The 18,437-nt window shown below is 32.7% G+C and overlaps 1 protein-coding gene across 1 annotated transcript in view; it reads right to left on the bottom strand.

Annotated features, from left to right (window-relative positions):
- The window catches only part of MTREX (Mtr4 exosome RNA helicase), a 77,640-nt gene that overhangs the window by 38,549 nt on the left and 20,654 nt on the right, over nucleotides 1-18,437 (bottom strand). The window contains exons 9-16 of the mRNA XM_006912466.3: nucleotides 18,296-18,394; nucleotides 17,713-17,815; nucleotides 16,155-16,286; nucleotides 14,644-14,723; nucleotides 13,216-13,326; nucleotides 8,045-8,146; nucleotides 5,858-5,983; nucleotides 1,826-1,976 (exon numbers count right to left, since the gene is read on the bottom strand). Coding sequence (XP_006912528.1) covers nucleotides 1,826-1,976; nucleotides 5,858-5,983; nucleotides 8,045-8,146; nucleotides 13,216-13,326; nucleotides 14,644-14,723; nucleotides 16,155-16,286; nucleotides 17,713-17,815; nucleotides 18,296-18,394 — 904 coding nt within the window. The remainder of the gene's footprint in view (nucleotides 1-1,825; nucleotides 1,977-5,857; nucleotides 5,984-8,044; nucleotides 8,147-13,215; nucleotides 13,327-14,643; nucleotides 14,724-16,154; nucleotides 16,287-17,712; nucleotides 17,816-18,295; nucleotides 18,395-18,437) is intronic.

Below are 18,437 nucleotides of genomic sequence, written 5' to 3'. Positions count from 1 at the left end.
CTTAATTAAAACTGGAGAAATTAAGGAAAGAGGAAATAATTATGATCTATCAAAAAAAAAAAAAGATTTTAACTCACTCAAATGTTTTAAACCTTTTTCCTTAAGGTACGTTACTATACCTCCTTTACTTGCAGGTACATAAAAATTGATTGAAAGTGTTCTATTCCACACTTATTAGAAAGGTATCTCAAATTTGCCTTTACTGTTTATCGTAGTACATTTATAAAATGGAAATATTATGTAATCACTAAAAGTCAAACTTTTGAAGGATACCTGAAATTAAGTTTTAAAAGCCAGAATCAGTGAGCTAGTGAATGTAATGCATTTAACGCAAGGCTAGGCATAGGGGAAATATTTAACAAATGATAGCAATTATAAGCATCATCATTACTATTACAGAAACTGCATATTTGATCCTGCCTTTAAAATAAGTAGTCGCATGGGAAACAAAAAAGATGGAGGAACTACAAGTTAACAGTTGTACGGCTATCTCTATGTGAGATTACAAATGATTTTCATGTTCCTCTGTATCTTTGCTGAATTTTCTGGTGTTTTTTTCTTTCATAATGACTATGCATTTTTATAAGATTTACCCAAACCAATATTTTTAATCTTTGCCTCTATTTTAGATTTAATCAGCTCTACATAATGATCAGCCACAATATCCTCTAAGATAAGAATCAATACACAATTCGACTTAAATGTAATTATTACAGAACACTTACTTTCTGGTCTTTAGAAAGCATTATTTTAATATTAGAAGCTAGAAATTCTAATAAAAGAACCGAACTCAAATCCAAGTTAAAGTATTATATTTCCTTAATCATCCATAAACTTATTATAAACTTATTCTATGGCATTCTTTTACAATGAGAAAGAGTGAAAGGGCAAGACTAAGATATCCATGCCTCTTTGAAGTCAAATTTTAACATACCGGAAAAAATAAACAAATGGGACTACATCAAACTACAAAGTTTTTGCCCAGCAAAGGAAACCATCAACAAAAGGAAAAGACAACTTATGGAATGGGAGCAGACATCAGCCTATGATACATCTAATAAGGGGTCAACATCCAAAACTTATAAAGAACACACACAACTCAACAACAAGCTAATAATTCAATCAGCAAATGGGCAGAAGATCTGAATAGGCATTTCTCCAAAGAGGAAATACAGATGGCCAACAGACATGTGAAAGGATGCTCAAGATCACTAATCATCAGAGAAATGCAAATTAAAACCACAATGAGCTATCATCTCATACCTGTCAGAATGGTAATCATCAATAAATCAAAAAACGGCAAGTGTTGGCAAGGATGCAGAGAAAAGTATAAATTAGTAGTTAAAAAAGTCACAAAAATGTAGAGTAAAGCACAGGAAATGTATGTAGTCATTAGTATTGTAATGGCTATGTATAGCGTCAGATGGGTGAGAGAGTAATTGGGGGGATTATTTCATAAACTATGTAAATGTCTAACCAATGTACTGTATACCTGAAGCTAAAAAACATTTTTTAATATGCCAAGCTTTTTATTGTATCATTATTCATGAACATTAGTTATCATGCTATGTGTCTTTAACAATAAAATATACTAAATTTGAATCAACTATTAGAAAGGTGTCCTGAAAGGGTTTTCTTACTTTCACTTGAAAATGTCCTAATTGGTTACAATGACCAGAGTGCAGTTCTTACTTTATATAAGGACCAAGATTTAGCTTATGAGAAAAGAAAACCAACAAAAACAATGGCCAAAACAATAATGCTATAATTTTGCTATTTAGTCTCCTAGATAAATGAGGCTCTGTTATGGTAATTTTATACCTACTCTCTACTACTCCGGGAATTGCTCTATAATGCTGAAACTGGTAGAAGGATTTTTCCAACATGTATTCAGGATTGATTTCTTCTACACGTAGTAAGTTCAAAACCATGTTGTAGGTCAAATGAAAAGCACTATTTAGAGGATCAGCTGAGCCCTAAGACAGAAAAAAAAAGTCAATGTTTTAGGTTATTTGAATAAATTTACACAAATATTTTTAACCTGTTAAATTGCTTTATAATTTAACTCTATGTTAAGGAACACTATAGAAATGTTATTAAGTTCTTTCCTTTAAAATGACCAATACAAAGTGATAAAATAGTTGTCTTTGGAAAGTGAAGGGAAAAAAACAAACCTACTAAGTAGGATAGTAATAGTTAAAATACTATTTACCAGTATGTAGCTCTGTGTGCCTTCTATGCATTTGACAGGATTACATTTTCTGGCCCCCACGCCCAATGTGTAGGGCAAATCAAGAGCCGCTCACCCTAAGGGGATAATAAGTCCTTAAAACCTTGATTTTTACCTACTTTCCTTGAAATAGGGCCAAAGGGAGATACATTAGTATGAAAAACCACATTCTTGGGGAAGAGAGAAATTAAAGACAACTTCAACCACTTCATTATTATACAAATAGACCCAACCTTTACTTTTCTGTTATCTGTTATTTTTCTTTTCTATTATTTCCTCCTCTAAGAAATTTGGAGCTTCAGTATTACAAATGTTTATCTCTAACCTCAAGCTCTGCTTCTATATTCTCAACTAACTTCTACAGAATATACCAATCTGAATTCTTGGTCACCTGAATCTCGACATGGTATTCTGACATTGTATCCAAGTGAGCCCAGGATAGTCCCAATTTACACCTGTGGTTCTGATATAATTATTTAAAGCATCCTCTTTCATTCTCACAAGAGTACCCTGATATGGGTGCTAAATAATATGGTTATACTAAAACAAAATTTCTCTCTTGTTCTTTCCCATTCCTGACTTGAGCTTCCCTCTTACACATATTAATGACTAGTGAGATTATCCATTTGATTAATGGTTAATAAGATTACTCATTTAAGTTCCAATTTAGGAGTTTTGTTTCTTTTGCTTTGTCCCTTTTAATTAATCATCTGTTATATATTTTTTCCTTGATATATCTTACGATTAGTTCTTTTGTTTATCACTGACATCATTTGAGAGTTTCATCAATCTTATCTAGATTATTATAACTATTATCCTAACTATTCTGGTTTCAACTTCCCCTCCAATTTATTTGGCATGCTGCTGTCAGACATGCCAAAACATAATTCTACTGTGATATAACACCTTATTCAGCAGTAATAAATGACTATTTAAGTACTGAAATTTAGGTCATACCAAATTTTATTTTCTCCCCATGAAACAGAATGGAAAATAATGTAATAATTTCCCTACCTCCTACCTCTCTCTCTCTCTCTCTCTCACACACACACACACACTCACTCACTCACACACATATACACATGGTAAATACATGAGGTGATGGCAGTGGTAAGTGAAAGGTACACTTCATACTCAGTAGAATGGTTATAAATTAAAAGGACAGAAAGGTTATAAATTAAAATAACAAGTGTTGGCTAGAATGTAGAGAAATCAGAACACTCATTCATTGCTGGTGAGAATGTAAAATGGTACTGCTGCTGAGAAAAAAACAGACTGGCCTCAAAAGGTTAAATATAGAATTACGATATGACCCAGCAATTTCACTCTTAGGTATATACCCAAGAGAAATAAAATCATACTCACACAAAAACTTGTAAACAACTGTTCACAGCATGACATCGTTATTCACAATAGCCAAAGAACGAAAATAACCCAAACGTCCATTCATTGATGAATGGATATATAAAATGTGACAGCCATACAATGGAGTATTATTCATCAAAAAATAAAGTACTTATATATGTTAAAATATGGATGAATCTTGAAAACAGTAGCCTAACTGAAAGAAGCCAGATACAAAAGGTCACATTATTGTATGTTTCCATTTATATGAAATGTCTATAAGAAGCAAATCTACAAAAACAAAGTAGATTAGTGGTTTGCCAAGGGCTTGGGGGAAAGGAGAAGAGCTTAGGAGGAAATGGGGAGTGACTGTTAATGGATACAGGGTTAAGGTTGATGAAAATGTCCTCAAATTGTAATGGTGACAAAATTGTAAATATTTAAACCATAAAAATGAGTAAATTGTATGATATGTGAATTATACTTCGATAAAGCTGTCTTAAAAAGTTACTTTTAAAAATGGATAAATGAGAACCCTTGTCACATTTGATCCAGCAATCCCACTTCTGGGTATTTACCCAAAAGAACTGAAATCAAGATATTAAATAGTTCAGTGCAGTACTATTCACAACAGCCAAAATGTGGAAATGACCTAAATATCCATCAATAGATGAAAAAAGAAAATGCGGTACATACATACAATGGAATACTACTGATCCTTTAAAAAGAAATTCTGCAATATGCCATGTAGATGAACTCTGAGGACCTTATGCTAAGTGAAATAAGCCAATCACAGAAAGATAAATACCGCATGGTTCCACTTATAAGGGGAATCTAAAACAGTCAAAGTCATGGAAGCAAAGAATGAGATGGTTGCCAGACACTGAGGGGAGAGGTAAATGGGGAATTACTAATCAAAAAGCAATGTGGTTTCGGTCAAGGAAGATAAATAAGCTCTAGAGATCTGCTGTACAACACTGTTATCTATAGACAAGAATGACATAATGTACAACTTAAAAATTTGTTAAGAGGATAAATCTCATGTGTTCTTTGCACAATAAAATTTTTTAAATGTTTTTTAATTAAATGAAAGGAGACAGAAATTTACACTTATACAGTACCAAATCCAGGGAAATAAATGGAATGAAAAATCTGTACTAATGGAACCAGATGCTGTCATTAAAATATTATTACCTGCTACAATTTGACAACCTGATTCAATTCTTTCTATACAGAGGACAAGGAAAGAAAAACTGTTTATCTCATACAATTTTTAAAAAAGAATAAAAATGTAAAATTTCAGTCTTGTTATTTACCTTACATGAAGTACTAAAGTTACATAGATGTTTAAAAGTAGGTTTCTAAGTATTAATCTTTAAAAATAAAACATCATATGATCACTATGAATATGTACAAACAAGCTTCATCTTCACTCATACGAAAACATACAAAACAAAAATACCTTTACCTATGTTTGCTTTGGCATACCAGGCTTCCCCCAAACCTGTATCTCAAATTCTCCATGTGATTCTCACGTTTTAAAAGTTGAGCACAGTCTACTTCAAAGAGACACTGACCTATGTATGTCTTAATGTGTTTTGAAGCTTTAATTTAAAATAGCTAATGAGCTCTCAGCTAATTTTATATTTTTAATTAATGTTAAGTTTCCTATCTTATTAACAGTTTTCTCTAGGGATTTTTCTTAATAATTTCTTACTATTGGGAGAGGACTAGAAAAACAAGTTGAACTTTCTTGAGAAGCTCTTTAAAACAAAAGAATAAAAATTTTAGATAATCCAAAACACAAGTACTAAGCAAGAAAAATGAACAGGCTGATTTGAAATAAAGCTTAAAAAATAAGTTTAATAGATAGACTGAAAAAGAATGGTAGATCATGGAATTAATCATTTATTAAGCTACCTGGGCTTGCAACGGTAGAGGAAGGTAACTACCCAAAATACTGATGTGTTCCTTACTTCCTGTTCTGGTAGGCGAAGAGCAATTAGAGGGAGGAGATATAAACGTTATCTTAAATTTGAAGGACAAAGTAAATATTTCCACCCTCTCTGGGTATCTTCACATGACATGAGTTGTTCTTCACCTATGAGAACAGAAAGCAGGGTACAAAATACCACCACTTTGAGCAGCTACCCTTTTCTACCTTCTCAATCCCAGATAGTATCGTACTTAGAAAGGCATCTAAACTAACAACTAATTTCAAAGTGGCTCCTGAAGTATTTTTCTCAAATTCCTGGTGAAGACACAAAATCTTAACCTGGTTACCTTAAGTAGTTGTTTTCCAATTGTTGGGCTCATCTTTTCATCTACCATAAGAATTACAATTCCTCTATCATCCATTCCTCTTCTTCCAGCACGACCAGACATTTGAATATATTCACCCGAGGAAATCTGAATGAACATAATTAAAAATTCTGCATTTAGGAAAAAACCTGGTAAAAAATATTCATAATTTTTTTTCATCATAAAACATACAAGCACAAGTTCTATATTCTAAAAAAGGAGACATGATTAAAAACATGAACTTTTAGGAGAGTATAAGTAAAAACTCAAAAATGAAAGACATTTAAGACTGTTTAAATTTTAGGTCTAAAATGATCAAACCCACCATAGCTACAGGGAAGTATCAGCCAATTCACTGTCATAAAAAATATCTTTAAGCTAGATATTCTAGAAAACGGCAAAGTCTAAGAAAGCAAACTCTATTACATACTAATTCTAATTTGATAATAAATTTTAATTTATAGAAGGAGATTACTTAAAATTAACTTTTTTTTTAAAAAAAAAGCAAAATTCTCTCCTATTTTCACAGTATATGTTCTTAGAGTTTGGTAGAGTCCATTCATCACTAAGAAAAACCTAGTGGAGAAAGGTTAATAAGGCCCCTATATACAGGTTTTCAGGGTGAAAATAAACCACCTGAACACTGGGCAAAGTTTCATCTGTAAGTACATGTATACTATTTTCCTGTGGAAAGGATCCACAGTTTCCAGCTTCTCAAAAAATATATGACTTAAGAAGTGTTATGAACCACTATGCTACAAGAATGCATATAACTGATAGCATCGAAAACAAATCTAACATCCTGGGAACAAGGCAGGCGCCAGAAAAAATGACAAAAAAAAATCCTAAAAAATATCAGAAAAGAATATTTCAAAATCGCAGTCTGATAAAATCTCAACAAGGCCCAAAGGCATCATTACATCATGACATATTATGATTTTTATATTTCATAATTATGACCCTGAATCTTCAAGAAAAGGTTGCTTTCTTATTTATCCACTATACTCTGTATCCTTATCCTGTAGTCCATGAGATGCCAAGAGCATGTAAAGTCACAAAACACTTATTTACTTGTTTTCTTGTAGCATTAATTTTATCCCGAGAATTAAATAATTTTAAACTGGTAGATTATGAAGCACTTTAAATTTTATACTAATTTAAAATATAAAACATATGAAAAACTTTTACCTGTTTTGCAATTAAAAAACACTGAATTAATTTTTTGAAAGGTCAATTTTAAAGTTACGTTACAAGAAATTTTTAAAGGCAATATAAAAATTTCTAAAGAGAAATGGCACTATCTCCCTATACTTATATTTCTCTTTTGTATAGCATCCAATACATTTTAAAATAAAAATAAAAATTTGCCTTTACAATGCTACCATGGGCACTTTTCAATCATTTGATGAGTAACTACTGCCAGAAACTTCTGTAAGCAGAAAAGAATCATTTTCAAAGATAAAATGTTAAGGAATAGTGGATTACTTAACAATTTTCTCCAAATGCCAGATGATGTGAAACTTTGGCTTGCACTGGATACTCAAGCTAGAAATCTCTCTCCTTCTAACCTGCTTTTCACCCCTGTGATATTCCAATGTCTGCCTAGTAAATACCCACCTGCTATTATTGCTCAGTTTAAGGACTGCCTTCACTATGAAGCCTTCTCCGACCCTTCTTATACTTTATCCTTCCTATACATACTTCTCAGAGTCCACAATAAAATAGTTTCACCTATTATCCCAACTTTCTTTCCTTCTGTCTTAGAAAAGACGTATGTGCAAACCTATGAAAACCTCCATTTTAAACCTGAAGTGTACAATAGTGAGCTGCAACTCCGCCTACAGTAGATGTGCTTTAAATACCTTAAGCTTTAAGAAATGAAAATTCTATGTATATTTAAAGCCTTTAGGAATCATTTGCACACTTAATCCCTCCCTTAAGACCAAATTCTTTGACTTAAAAGAGTCTATTTTTGCTGATTTTTTTTTTTTTTTTGGCTAAAGGATAAACATGTGAAGAATCTGAAGTTTAACCTTGATAACCTGTATTAGCTCAGGTACAAGTTCTTGAGTATTTAGAAATGAAAATCTCGAAAGATTTACATGTGTCACAATCACCTTACATAAAACAATTAAAAAGTTATTTCAATATCTGAATTATTTTACTTACCCATCGGAAATCTTTCCCATCAAATTTTCGGGCATTTGTAAATAAAACAGTTCTAGCTGGCATGTTAATTCCCATAGCAAAAGTCTCTGTGGCAAATAAGGCCTAAATAAATAAATACAATTAATCGTGTATTTTAAGATGAATATCTAGTTTTATAATAACCAAACATTAATTTTTAAAATTAGCTGTTGAGACTATACTAAAATTATGACAACGTACTATTCTCAGATACATTTCAGAGTTTTATATATAAAATTCTTAAGTATTATTAAATATCTCTTGCATCCTAGAAAATTTTAATTCAAGAAAAATACTTTCTTAAATTCCAGTGGTGGTAACCTGGAGAGACTACTACTCTCTAATGGATAAATCATTAGGCTCTAGAACATTTCTCTAAATAGAGTCACATTTCCTGGTTTCCTTACTCATGATGCAGCAGTTAAAAACACCTTTAGGATCTGTGAGGGGAGATCAGAATCAGTGGCTCTTTAAGTTCACTAAGACTTCACCAACAAAAACTTTATTACACGAAAAAATTATGTGTGGTTTAAACACACAAAGGCATATGTACAAGTCAAGTCATTTAAGTTCTATTAAATAATCTAAATTTTCATCAAGCAGAAAGAAGATAAACATACTGTATTTCATCAACTTAATAGAATGCTATTCATTTGTTAAAAAGGATGAAGAGCTACGCATGTGACAAAATTGAATAACAAGGCAGGTAGTATTATCAATTTTTTTGTTTAAAAAAAGAATGTATTATTTGTATGTATGCTAGTGGAAATTTCTAGGACATGAAGTGAATGATGATACTTTATGTACAATTATTCTATTTGAATTTTACAATCAATAAGTTCACTTATATATTTTTTAAAAGATTGTTTAAAATGGGCTTTAACAAAATATACGATCTAGAGAACACCAACAGGGCCTTACCAGGATCCAGGTATAACTAGTGAACAATTCTTTATCTAAAATGCCTCAAGTATGTTCTTTAGAATGAATATTTCTTTTAAATATTCCACTCTGTACTAAGGTTCTCATGATAAATCTGTAATCTAATTTTATAAATGCTAACCTGATTTTTAAACATAAAATAATTTATAAGTCAATATAAACTTATGACCACATTTTGAAGTTGTATCCAATTTTTAATATCCTATTTCTAGGTATAGACATCAACATAATTTTTCAAATTAAATCAGACCGTCTTTGGTTTAAAACCAGAATATCCTAAAATGCTCTCTTGTAAATCTACCAGCAATTCTTAGCTCTCTAAACTAATCCTTTTAATTTGTATGTAAAAAAGAATCCACTTACAGAATTAACTTCAGTTCTGATAATAGCATCTTTTATAAAATTCTACACTGTATCCAACAGTGTTACCATTTCTTACTTTAAATATAAGGAAACAAAGGGTATTTTATCTACAGCCTCAAATTTATGAAGTACAGGTACCCCTGCTTTTCGAGATTGTTAAATCGCTTTGCTTTTACAAAAGACCTTCATTAGTATCTGTTTCGGCTAACCGAGAGAAACCCAGTGAGGATTTTTCCTATTATGAAAAAAGATGAAAGGCAAAAACACCATTCAGCATCTGTTTTGCAGTGAACAATTATAGAGGCCACATGCACCCTAGCAGTGAGAGTGGCACAGCCAAGCTCCATCCAGGAACTATACTCAGCAAAAGCACCAGAGCTTTGAGCTGTGTCTATGAGCATGTGTGTTTTATATTGGTTTATTTTATGCATCTGTTAGCAAGATGTGTCCAAATGAAACAGAAAAGCCCAAGAGAACTGGTAAGGGTGTTACACTTAGCACAAAACTGGATGTAACTAAGCGTTTTTTTCCCCCCAGCTTTATTGAAACGTAACAATTAGTTGCTCGAATTTACATTGTACAATGAGTTTTTCTTCAATTATAGTTGGCATACAATAATGTATGTTTTAGTTGTACAGCAGTGATTAGAGAACTATGTAACTCATGAAGTGATCACCCCACTAAATCTAGTACCCCTTTCTCCTTACATATTACATTAACTATATTCTTTATGCTACACTTTATATCTCCTTGTCTATTTTGTAACTATCTATTTGTACTTAATCTCTTTGCCTTTTTTCTGCCATCTCCCCAAACCCCTTCCATCTAGTAGCCCTCAAAATATCTTCTATGTCTATGAGTTTATTTTGGCTTTTATTGTTATTTTGTTCTTTACATTCCACATGTACATGAAATAAAGCAATATTTGTCTTTCTCTATCTGACCCATTTCATTCAGTGCAATACCCTGTCCATCAAGGCAGTTATCTTTTTCCATCCCCTTCCTTTTAGTCTGTGTGTGTCTTTTAATCTGAAGTGCGTCTCTTGTAGGCAGCATAAGTAGGGGTCTTGTTTTTTATCCATTATTTCTTATCCATTCAGCAACTCTATCTTTTGGCTGGAGCACTTAATTCTTTTCCATTTGAGGTACTTATTATAGGAATGTAGTTATTACCATTCTTTATTCCTGTTTTTGATATATGTCTTTTCTTCTTAAAGAAATTCCTCCAACATTTCTTGTAATAGTGGCTTGGTGTTGATAAATTAGTTTATTTTTGTCTGAGAAGCTCTTGATCTGTCCTTCGACTCTAAATGATAGCTTTGCTGAATAAAGTATTCTTGGTTGTAGATCCTGGGTTTTCATCACATTTACTCTTTTGTACAAGTCCTTCTGTTCTGCAGTTTCTTTTGAGAAATCAGCTGCCAATCTTATGGCTGCTTCCTTGTACATAACTGTTTTTCTCTTGCTGCTTTTAATATTTTTTGTATTTAACCTTTGGTATTTTAATTATAATATCTTGGTGTGGGCCTCTTTGTGTTCATCTTTTTTGGGACTCTGAGCTTCCTGGGGTTGTATGTCTATTTCCTTTAGTGGGTGAGAGAAGTTTTCCATCGTTATTTCTTCAAATAGCTCTTCATCTTCTTCTTTTCCTTCAGGTATCCCTATGACATGGATATTTTTACATTGAATTGTGTCCCATAGGCTCCTTAAATTATAGTCTTGGCTTCTTTTTTCTTGCCATTCTGATTGAGTGTCCTTGGCTTCCCCGTCCTTTGTATCAGTGGTTCAATCCTCTTCTTTATCCTGTTTATTCCCTCTAATATACTCACCTGTGTTCTTCATTTCCAGCTGGTTCCCTTTTATAATTTCCATTTCCATTTTTTTTTTTAATCTCTTTGTTAAAGTTCTCATTGAATTCACCTATACTTCCCTTAAGTTCATTGAGCATCTTTATAACCAGTGTTTGGGACTCTGCATCTTTTAGATTACTTGACTCCATTATTCCTGGATCTCTGTTCTGTTCTCTCATATGGTTTCTGCTTCTTCGTATTCCCATATTGGTTGTCTTTCTGAGTCTTTCTATATCCTAAGAAAAGCTCCTAAGTCTTCTGGTCTTATTAGTGTGACTTTGTGTAGTAGGAGTCTAGTGGCACAGTCCTGAGAGGGGTTCAGCTGCAGGCCAAGTTTAGCCCCCGTGTGTGCCCCTCCAAGGCCACCTGCTAAGATTCAGCAAGCAATCCACAGATGCTGTGCTTAGAGTTGCCTCAAGAAACCACACCAGAAACCAAGGCCAGCTGCCATCAGTATGAGTCTTGGCACTGCTCAACAAGAAGCACCAGACCTGCTGAGGATACAGCTAGATATGGCTTGGGTGGGGCTGTGAGGTGGGGGAGGCGGAGTTTCAGGTAATCCTCTGGGTGGAGAGACCTTGGTTATCCTGTTTGATGAAGTCTCAGCTATAGTGGCACTGCATCCGCACACTGGGAGGTGGGGAGGCCTCAAAAGAAGAACAATAGATATCGCCGGCATTTCTGTTGGGGAGACAGCCTTGCCTCCAGCCTTCACTTGGACAATTCAGTGTCCCCGTTTAAGTCCCTGGTGCTCCCATGCAGCCAACCAGCCACTGGTTCTCAGGTGAGCAGATCCATCATGCAAAAGTCCGCTCGCAGACATGGCCCCTTTAAGAAGTGTCTGCACTTGAAAACCCATATCCGAAAAGATATTTGCACACTGATGGTCATAGCAGTATTATTCATAGTGGTGAGGACGTGGAAGCAACCGAAGCGTCCTACGATAGATGACTGGCTAAAGAATCTGTGGTACATATATAAAATGGGATAGTACTTAGCCATAAGAAGAGATGAAATACTGCCATTTGCGACAACATGGATGGACCTCGAGATAATCATGCTAAGCGAAATAAGCCAAACAGAAAAAGTTGAAAATCACATATCACTTATATGTGGGATATAAACCTAAAAAAACAAATGAACAGGACAGAGACTCATAGACATGGACAATAAACTAGTGGTTACCAGAGGGGAGGGGGTAAGAGGGAGATAGATGGGGTAGAGGGGGTAAAATATGTGGTGACAGAAAGAAAACTAACTCTGGAAGATGAACACACAGTGTAAATAAATATATATATATGCCTTACTGTTAAAGTATACAGCTGAAACTTATTGGATTTTGTTAACCAATGTCACCATAAAAAATAAATAAATAAAAATAATAATAATAATAAAAAAAAGAAGTGTCTGCAGCTGCTGCTGCCGTGGCCTCTGTCCTGCTCAATTGCTAGGGCCCTGGCAACCTCATGTCTTTACCCACTACCTTCTACTATTGCAAGTTGATTAATTATTTCTCTCCCTAGCTGTAGGGCTCTGTTCACCTAGATTCCAGGCAACTTTACTTGCTGTTTGCTCCATGTTTCTGTCATAACTTTGATATAGGTGCAAGAGAAATGAACGAAGCCTCTATCATCTATGCCATTTCCCCTCTCCTACTAATTAAGTGTTTTGATGACGGTCAACAAAATAAAGACATTGTGTGTTGAATACTGCGTCTGGAAACACTCAAAAATTTTCCATATAAATTAATGGTAATTACTTCTTTGATTTATGCCATTTTAGCTTACAATAGCTTCATAGGAACCTTCTAGCTTGGGATAGAGGGGGAAACCTGTGTAACATTATATATAAAAATCAAGTTCATTAGCTGTCATTCCATATTATCCGCTTTAAAAATAAAAAGCAAAACAATATAAACCTGTCTATAAACGGTTTTCTAGATAATTTTCAACCTGTTCACACAATTCTAGGACATAATAAATAAAAATAAAATCATACCTTTATCAATCCTTCAGAAAAAAGAATTTCTATAGTTTCTTTCAAAATAGGAAGTAAACCACCATGGTGAATACCAATTCCCCGCTTCAAAAGAGGAAGTACATGTTCAACCTGCAATTGGAAAGTTTATTTTACAATGAGATGGGGAAAGAGGAAATTAAAAATGTTAAACCAATCAAATTAAGAAAAATAGACAATCAAGAAAGAATTCTATTTTAAAAAACTTTATATAACCTTTTCAGAATAAAAGGAAAAACCAAAGCCATATCCCACAGGTTATTAAACTCAAAACAATATATTTGTTTTAGCTTCCTTTATGAAAAAACATGAAATGCGTGTTTTAAATAAACTTTATAAATGTTTTGCTGCCTCAAATTTCCAGCATCCCTTCATCTCCTCCAAAAAAAATTAAAAGTTATGAGGGCAAAGTTTGTATCTGCACAAAATAAACTTAAATACCGGCCAATTCAAACCAAACCAAAAACAAAAACAAACTATAAAGCATATTTAATACAAATATGTTCTCCATTTAAAAACAAATGAATTATTGAAGAGTTCATTCTCTTTAACACTATACCAAATGCCATTAAATATCTTCTATTAGAAGTATGCTAGGATAACAAAGATGTATTAAGACATGGCTCAGTCCTTAGATATAATAATTCAACTGGGAAAAAAATTACAATAAATTTTGTATATTAAGTAGTATGTTAAATACCAGAAAACATGCTATTGCAGTCTTAGCATAAAGCACTCATAATCAAAGCAATCATTTGTAAGCAGACTATGACCTCCCAACTTTACACAAAATAAAACTTTCATATGTTATATTGGACTAAAGCAGTAGTTCTCAGAGTTGGATAGAAATTAGAAACCCCTGGAGAGCTTCTGAAAGATTCTAATAACCGAATAACAACAAACATCATATAATATGTTTCAAATAATAATAAAACATCAGACCAATTAAGTCAGAATCTCTGGCAGTGACACCCAGGCATTAAGAGTATTTCAGAACTCCACAGGCAATTCTAATAGACAAAGGAAAAGGCCACTATATTAAAGCAAAGTGGACATTATGTTCCTCACTAAATATACATGACTTTCATTAGGTGTGTGCTCTTGTTTTGTCTGGAGCCTTAAGGAATTTAATGACTTATAACTAACATTAGTAATTTTACAGTATTAGGAACAGAAGCAGTAATTTCTAGACCATAATAACTTTCAGAGAAGAGTTCCCTCAGGCAGCAAATCTTTCCTTTTCTCACCTTTTCAGAAATTTAAAATATAAAGGCATTATTTCGGTGCTTGATGCAACATGTTTACTGCAGTGTGCAAACAATGCGATATAGTAAAAAAAACAAGAAATAAATGCAAAATGAATATATGCTATCTATTAATATCCATACCTTAGTGACATTAAACACAAACCTGAGGGAGCTTTTTATCTTCATCCGACAAGCAGTCAATTGCATTACTGAATACTTCTTCGACCATCTTCTTTTCTTCATCTAAGAGAAAATTAAATGGACATAAATATCTAAATAAGTCAGTAATATCAAACACTGAAAAGAAGAGTCTATAAAGGGTAAAGGAAAAGTCAGTATTTGAGATAGAAAGAAAAGTAGATTAAAATGGTTAAGTAATTATTTAATAAAATTCACTACCTTTCAAAGCAAATATAGCAGACTAAATCCATGAATAAAAGTACTATCTTATAAAAATAGTAACAATACACTAAGTGCTCTATATGTAATATTTAACAGTCACAGGATTATTACTATCCACTATTAAGTGAAACTTAGAGCAAATAATGGGCACAGCTAGTAACTGTTAGAACAATTCCAAAGCCTATGCTCTTACCCATTACACTGCCTTCTTGAACAGTGTCTATTAAATAATAAAAAGCCAATAAATATCTATTGAACTAAACAATTTACAACCCTGCAACATTAAGCAGATTCAGCTCTAGTGGTGATAAGGAAACATTAAGCAGAGCAATTCACGCAATCAAACAAAACGCAGTGCTCACTTAACATAGTTGAGAGGTTCTGTGACTTTAAGTGAAATGAAATGATGTGTAACAAAACCAATTTTACCACAAGCTAACTGATATAAACAAGAGTTAAGTTCCTACAGCATCTTATCAATGTGACGTTGAACAAAACGTTATTCAAGGACCTGCTATATTATTGGCTTTAAGAGGTTATCATTTGTTGCTTCTACCCATGGATAAGTAAAGATTAGCTTTAAAATGGATGGGTATAGTTCTGTGTCTTGATAAAGAAAACGATACAACCGAAATTTGATTTTAGATGACTGAAGATATTTCCTTCTCAGTATACAGGATTACATATGTAAAAGGCTAAAATGAATACAAGTTGGATTGGTATTCAGCATCCCATAATTTTTGGCTAGGCTGTGCTACTATGTACCTGTGTTACTTCACTGAGTCACATTTATAGTTAATATATGAGAATAATTTATTAATTTGCTAGAAGTTCTTCTACTTTATTCAAGAATTAGGTTAGGTAAAGGTTAAGAATTCCCAGTTTGGATTTCTAGAAAAACAAACCAGAGTACTTTCTACACACAAGGAGGTGTGATGAAGAGAATGCCCCCTAAGGAGTAAGAGAACCACAATAACTAAGGAGCTCATGGTGACAAAGTATAAAAAGGTTATGATTCTAGTATTTCTCAGAAGGGTTCTTTGGATTTTACACATAGCAACATACTTATACCTTCGAATAAAAGAAAAGAGAAGGCAAGGAAAGAAATGACAAATCAAGGATCTCTTAAAGATTTTACGAATGTGATGAGTACCTGCTACTGCAACTATAAGGTCAATTGCATATCCTATCAGTATATATTTGATAATGCCTTATCGGATATATATTTACATTTTCCCAGAACTTTAAAACTATACTAAAATTATAAAGTACCTGTGTTGAAATCTAATTTGGTCATTTGAAGTGCATAGGCTTCACAATCTTTCTTACTAAAACTGAAAATAATTACAGGTTGAAAATTCCTTTCCATAATCATCTTCACAATCTTGAACACATTTGATGGTCCTGCAAAGAGTATATAACAACATACCCAAAAATTAATTCAAGATGGATCATAGACCTAAACACAAAATCTAAACTACAAAACTCTTTTAAAATATATAGTAAATCTTCATGATTTGGGGTTACAGAAAGCATTCTTGGATATGACATCAAAAGCACAAGCACTAACAACAAAAAGTAACAGATAAATTAGATTTCATCAAAATCAAAATTTTTTTTAATTCAAAAAACATCAACAATAAAGTGAAAAGACAATCCTTACCCACAACATGAGAGAAAATATTTGCAAATCACATATTTTATAAGGGTCTAGTATCAAGAACATATAAAGATTACTTGCAACGCAACAAAAAGACAATGTAATTTCTAAATGGATAAAAAATTTGAGTAAATATTTCTCCAAAGAAGATATACAAATGGCCAATAAACACATGAATACATACTCAACATCATTACAATGGAAATGGAAATGGAAATCAAAACCAGATTGAGATACCACTTCATACTATTAGGATGATGATAATCACATAGACAGATTACAGTACTGGCAAGGATATGGAGAAAATGGAAACCTCATACCCTTCTGATGGGAATGTAAATAGTGCAGCCACTTTGGAAAATAATCTGGCAGTTATTCAAAAGGTAAAACACAGAATTTCCACATGATTCAACAATTCCACTCCTAGGGGTAGGGGATATGTATTCACAAGAAAACATATATTCTTGAATAACACAAATGTTTACAGCAGCATTATTTGCAACAATCAAAAAGTGGAAACAACCCAAAAATCCATCAACTAATGAATGGATAAATAAAATATAGTATATTCATACAATAGAATGTTATTTGAACATAAAAAGGAATGAAGTACTGATACATGCTATAACATGGATGAACCCTGAAAACATGCTAAGATGCAAAAGATCAGACATAGTATGATTCCATTTACATGTAATGTCCAGAAAAATAAAGTGATTAGCAAAGGCTGAAGAGTGAGGAAAAGAGATTTGGGGAAAAGAAGAAATGACTACTAATGGGGTATGGGTTTCTTTTTGAGTTGATGGAAATATTCTAGAATTAGAGAGTAGCATAACTTTGTGATTATATTGAAATCCATGGAACTATATGCTTAAAAATGGTGACAACTATGGTACATAAATTATATCTCAATAAAAAAATGACTGTAGTGATGGTTGCATAATTCTGTGAATACACTAATAACCACTGAATGATACACTTTAATGGGTGAACTGCATAGTATGTGAATTATATCTCAACAAATGTCAGGCAGGAAAAAGAAATCAACCTTTATTCATTTGATTTGACTGTACATTATCTAGATCTTTATATAACTTCCTGAAGAAAAAAAAATGTCATTTGAAAATACAATTTACATGTAAAATTCCCTCAAAAGAAGTTCCAAATTACCTTTTGTTCCTCCTTTCCGCCCCTTCTGATCTCCTTTTGCCAAATCACCAGCATCTCGAAGAACTTGCATTGCGGTATTAAAATTATCTTCTCTGAAGTCACCCTGAATTAGAGGTATTTTTCTATGTAACTTCATTAACATTTAATCCTAATCCAAACATTTTTCACACATCAAAACAAAGCTTCCTCAAATCATAAAAATAATTTAATAATAATTATAACAAAGGTCACTAAAATAGTTCAAAAATTATGTGATAAGAGGTAATAAATAAAAGGTGATAAAGAGGTATTAAAACTGGAAAAAGCAAAACCTAAGATACCTGAAACATGTCTAGAGTCCCTACTCTCCATGCATTTAAAAAATATAGGGAAAGGAAGGAAATCTAATCCATGCACAAGAGAAACATAAAATTAAATAAATTTTTTGAAATGAAAATATATACAACACAAAACCAACAACTTTGGACCATAAAACAATTTAAGGAAAAAAATGGTTCTGTACTATTCTCTAGTTTAAGGAAAAACAGGTATAAACAACAAAAGTATGACATTACAAATATAAGAGTGACAATTACTCCCTTACATTTTCATCAACTACAAGATGCAGGCCATCCCCTCCAGCTGGAAAAATGTAGTGCTGCAATGGAGTAGGCCGATAATCTGTGTAAATTACATGACAAGGCTGTAAAAAGAAAAAAATATAATTAAACATGTAGTATTTTATT

Source organism: Pteropus alecto, unplaced genomic scaffold (genome assembly GCF_000325575.1).
Source record: "Pteropus alecto unplaced genomic scaffold, ASM32557v1 scaffold73, whole genome shotgun sequence".
NCBI classification, from domain to species: domain Eukaryota; kingdom Metazoa; phylum Chordata; class Mammalia; order Chiroptera; family Pteropodidae; genus Pteropus; species Pteropus alecto.
The sequence above is the reverse complement of the archived record's forward strand: the minus strand, read 5'-3'. Positions and strand labels throughout refer to the sequence as shown.